The sequence below is a fragment of the Anoplophora glabripennis genome, unplaced genomic scaffold (assembly GCF_000390285.2).
Source record: "Anoplophora glabripennis isolate ALB-LARVAE unplaced genomic scaffold, Agla_2.0 scaffold1066, whole genome shotgun sequence".
Classification (NCBI taxonomy): Eukaryota; Metazoa; Arthropoda; class Insecta; order Coleoptera; family Cerambycidae; genus Anoplophora; species Anoplophora glabripennis.
In genome coordinates, this window is record NW_019417150.1 from 71,415 (window position 1) to 76,644 (window position 5,230).

At 38.2% G+C, this 5,230-nt stretch overlaps 1 protein-coding gene across 1 annotated transcript in view; it reads right to left on the reverse strand.

Moving 5' to 3' along the window:
* Window positions 1–2,996: 2,996 nt before the first annotated feature.
* The window catches only part of LOC108913508 (conserved oligomeric Golgi complex subunit 6), a 52,843-nt gene continuing 50,609 nt past the window's right edge, over window positions 2,997–5,230 (reverse strand). Inside the window, exon 9 of the mRNA XM_018719062.1 lies at window positions 2,997–3,850. Coding sequence (XP_018574578.1) covers window positions 3,623–3,850 — 228 coding nt within the window. The 3' untranslated portion in view covers window positions 2,997–3,622. The remainder of the gene's footprint in view (window positions 3,851–5,230) is intronic.

The window sequence follows — 5,230 nt, forward strand, 5'->3', positions numbered from 1 at the left end:
TCGATGCAGGGGGCTATCGAACAGGGTCTTCACCTCAGGCTAGGCTACCTCGGGTGGTATATCTCGTGAAGCGAGTAGTGGTTGCAAGGCACTATTAATATCACGTCGAGGAATGGCGGCCTCGACGGAAGCCTCGTGAAGCGAGCCTGTGAGCTTGAGCTTCAAAGTTCTTGAACTTGATGACAGGGTTTTTTCAATCAAACCGTGGAAGATATGTTAAAAGTATATATTGAAAAGAATTAACAGACAATAAAGATTCACAATTTAGCATATACAAGTTATTTACCATGAATAAGATTTGTTACACAATTGCTCTGTATCGCTTTCTTGGACCATGTACTCCCACTATAAGCCTGCAAACGTCGCAAGTAGACGTTCAGTCGCTTTTTTGGGATTTCCATACTTTTGGCGGACCGGGCCTTGAATTGCCCGCCAAAATCTCGAACAAAAATAATCCATCGTCCCCATCAACGCCGGAACTCGTTCCCCTCTGGCCTTTACGGATAGTCGATGTCGCCGTCGGGGATTTTGGAGTTTTTTCCCGGTTTGGGAAAAACTCTACCCGCGGTCTCGGCTTGGGCTGCCGAGCATCGCATCCAACCGCCAGAGCGGTGGAACCTTCAGAAGACGGTCCTTTCGGCCCAAAGACGGAGAAATTGGAAAGATAGGTGAAATTTTCCCCGTTTTCGTAAAAGGGCCTACGGAGGTCTTATTACTGGATGGGTTGACGTGAAATTTTATGAATAGATACACGGCATGACATAGTGCCGTGGTTGGAGGGTTCGACCGAGATCACGCGGATACTTTCGGCGGCAGCTCTGAAGGCGTGAAAACCTATTATGACTTAGCTGGCCGTTAGTAGTCGCGCGATTCGGTTCGAATTTGGACATGACAACCACCTAGCGATACTCTAGTGTGGTTGGAAGGTTCGACCGAGATCGAATGAGCAGAACGGCTGAAAACAAAACGTGAAATCCGCGTTTCCCCGTATAACGGCGTTTTGGCTCATCCGATTCGGACGAAAATTTAGTGAGATAATGCTAGCGACTTGAGGAGTGCTGCATTAAATTTTGACACCGATCGCTCAATAACTTTTAGAGTTATTAGCGATAGCGTCCTTGACCATTTCGAAAGGGTGGTGAAATTTCTAAGCAGCGGCAGTGGTCACTGCGCGCCGGGATGGCAGATCCAGGCGAGATCGGTCGCGATGCGGGTGACATTGGAAACATCGGTTGAAAATCGCCGAGAGGATCGATGTCTGAAGACCCTTATTGAGGCTTTTTCATTTTGCCCGGCCGACGGCGATTGATTTCGCAACCGTGGCGGGTTTTTGGTTTGAATTGGAAAGGTAAGGGAATATGATTGTTCCGCCTCCCTTCCAATTCAACGGTCTCCGGCATATCCGTAGGTACAAGATTATGACTTCTATGAATATACGGGATGTTCTGAAATCCTGAAGCTCGCTCGAAGGGTGGAATACGACACTTTACATTTTTAAAAATGGAAAATAAAAATGCAATATCTACACATTCCTATAATATAGTATTCGATAATCATAACAATTGTATTAGAAACGAAAAAGATGAAATCTTAATAGGGTAGTAGTAAAGTATATTTACCACAAAATTATTTTTATACAACAGTTAATAAAACAAAAATCCTGTTGAAAATAAAAATGATTTATCACATACAAATGTATAAATATTAGAGGTTATAATTGTGATTTGAGATATGTGACTTGATAATGCATTCTTTTTAGACATAAATTTGCCTCAATTTATCTTACTTCATCTCAGCTCACTTTGTCTTAATTATTCTTACAAGTGAGATAGTCGGCTGGTAACAAGAATACAGCTATTGTCGTATTCCAACCTTAGAGCGAACTTCAGGATTTTCGAACCCTCAGTATGTTCCCAGACGTCGTCCCGTACCTGCGGATATGTCCGAGGCCATCAGATTGGGAAGGAGGCGAAAGAGTCAAATTCACCTACTTGGAAATCCGTGGTCTATGAATATTTATTTCATATCTGATTGCTCATTATAATATAATGTAGACATCGTGTCCTTGCTGACTTAGCAGCTTCTATAATTAGTCCAGGGAAGTTGGGAAAAACGGCGGAAATTTTTAGGTAAAGCAGATATCGAGATGCGGTTTTCTGCATTGTGTTCAGGAAGGTCCCAGGAAAAAAGTCTATATCGTCTGGTTAAGCCATTTTTTGAAAAATGCCTTCTAGGCCGGAAAATGCATTTTCCAATTGCACCATTACTTGCACCATTATAGGAACGACTGGAAACTCGGAAATATCGCTCGGAAATCGTTACTCGGAGGTTTTCGGGGCTGCCAAACTCGATTCTGGCATTAGAATTACCCGGGGGTGCACGGGGGTGGCTCCGTGGAGGTACGCGGGGGGTGAATTGGGGGAGAAATGGCAGCGTGCATGAAAATCGCTCCAAACTCGTTACTCGGGGGTTTTCAGGGATGCCGAATTCAATTGGAATTACCCGGGGGCGCTCGGGGGCGGCTCTGTGGGGGTATCCGAGGGGTCATTCTGGGGGGGAAATTGCATCCCACAAACTTTTGATTAACTGATTAAAAACTTGATGTAGTCGGAAAACATATAAAATGAACATTTGAAGACGCATATAGTTAAGAAACACAATAATCCAGGAACAAAAAAGGTAAATTTTCATACATTTGTTACATTTCAACTGTCTTCAGAAGGTAGTCTCTCCTTTTGGAGGGCCCAAACAAGAAGCTAGTATCGATTCAAGTCCTATTTGTGAAGAGTTGGTATATTAGAAGTAAGTAGACAATAAGTAAGGGCAAATAGAAATTGGAACCAATGAGCACGGAAGAGTTCAAATGCAGTGCTGAAACCGTAGTGCCTTCAACTGGAGAACAAGAGTCGTAGCCTTGTTTTTCTGGAACAAATTCAGTGCACAAATCCATGATAAAATCTTAGTGTGAAGAAAACAGGGTAAAAGAAACTACATAATACGGATTATTCTTTTAAAAACTGTTTCATTTATTTATGTGAACTTCCATTTCTTATCATTTATTTATAAGTAGTTAATAACTTGGCGCAGGCTACGTAGGTAGAGTTATAAGGGATTTTATGTTGAAAAGAAAATCAATTTAATTAAACAGAAAGAATTGTTTTGAAGATCAAGTTGTGAATTTTAATTATTATCTCTTTAATTTGGCATAATCAACATTAAATATTAAAATAAAATAAAAGTCAACTAGTTAATTAAATTATAAATCAAGGCAGTGCTTCTTACTTGAACGGCCCCTGTGGACAGAGATTTCCATGCTATAGAAAATACAGGACAAATTGTACCTTCATTGTATTTTTAACCGCTGAATAAAATTTTTTTATTCTCATAAATTAGTTAAAATTTTCTTAACTCCCCAAAGTTAGTATTTTGAGAATGGTTGTCTTAGCTGAGAGAAGTTCGAAATCTCGAAACTTTCTATGAGACTGGCTGGCGCTCACATATAAGCATTGAAGGTGAAGTGATTGTTCCTGTTGTTATTCTGAGCTATCCGAGGACGATATACATATAACACCATATAATACACCAATAAAAATTAATTACATAGCAATATATAAACAAATATTTATAACAGCATTTCCTTCAATTCATCTGGAGTTTTACTAAACATTGAGTATGGATTCTCATACTCGTTCTGAGGATTATTTATGGCTTCATAAAGTTGTGTGTATATTGCCAATAGAACTTCACGTGATCTCTTTTCAACAACTTCTTTATATTTAGACGATAACAGTAAATTAAATTGTGGTAATAATATGAACTCAGGTGATGTGATGAGATGTTCCAATTTTACCTGCAAAAAATGATATAGGTAATGTACATTCATAGACTTAATAGTTTTATGCGTTAAATAGAATTCAGTAAGCGCCCATTCTAAAATTCAACTGTCAAATGATTATGTACTAAACGAGGTAATGCAATATTTACTTCTTCCAATTTGTAAAATAAATTCATAGCTGATCATCATCATCCATCATCATCATCCATATTCATCATCATTCATATTCATCATCATCCATTCACCATCCAACATCCAGTAAATAGTAAATATATACACAAAGTAAATTGTTAAATAAAAAAAAATGTTTTTAAATGATAGGGCCGTCAGTGTCCCGATTTAGGCGGGATTGTCCCGATTTTATTTGATTTGTCCCGCGTCCCGCCTCGCTCTTAATCGGGACGCAAAAATCCCGACTTTCAGTTATGTCACATAAAGACGTATTTATACAGAGCGCACTGCTGGAATTAGCACTGGCAAGAGGGGAATTAGGTCTTTGCTAGTTTATTTAATTATTAATTGCCACGCCACATGGAGACAATTTGCGCCACCACTTACCACCACATAAGACATAAGTAAGTAAATTTCATTATACATTATTATATAAATGAAGCAAATGCAGTTTTGGAAACTATGATGAATTATTTAAATAAGTGGTTTAACTATGATGACACTAGATTAAAATCATTAGAAGTCATGACTCTGGAAAATGATTTTATTTATTATTATTTAATTGTAGAAGTTGCCGAGAATTTTGAAATTGCAATAAATTAGGATTTATTGTTTGAGGAATATTCAAAATTAAAATCTTTCTTGGCTGAACTCGACACCACTACAAAATTTAAATCATTTTGTTATGACTAAAAATGGGTGTATCACTACATATTATAAAACAGAGTCCTCCGCCGCGTCTGTCTGCGATAAACTCAAAAACTACTGCACCAATTTTCATGCTGCTTTCACCAATGGATAGAGTGGTTCTGGAGGAAGGTTTTAGTATACAATTGGTTAAGTTTTTGTATACATTAACGATTGTTGGAGGTGTCGGAAAAAATAAGCCGTCTGGGAGCTTTCAACGAAAACGCTGCCTAAACCCTTTGAGATATAACAAAATAATGTATGGTGGAATTGTGTATCTTATATAGGTCCACAGAAAAGTCCGCGATGGCATATGTCTATCTCTTAAGGATAACATACTATATCCATTTTAATACTTTAAAAAATGGGCAATTATAAAGCGGTAATTGGAAAGCTATTTACACAAATACGGTATTAATCCTTATCATTTTAAATAAGTTAGAGGCTTTAAGCATTTCATGCACATTATTTTACTCTTTTACACCATATAATTTAAATGAATAAGGAATTACGGACGCGAGAATAAAATTCAAGCGC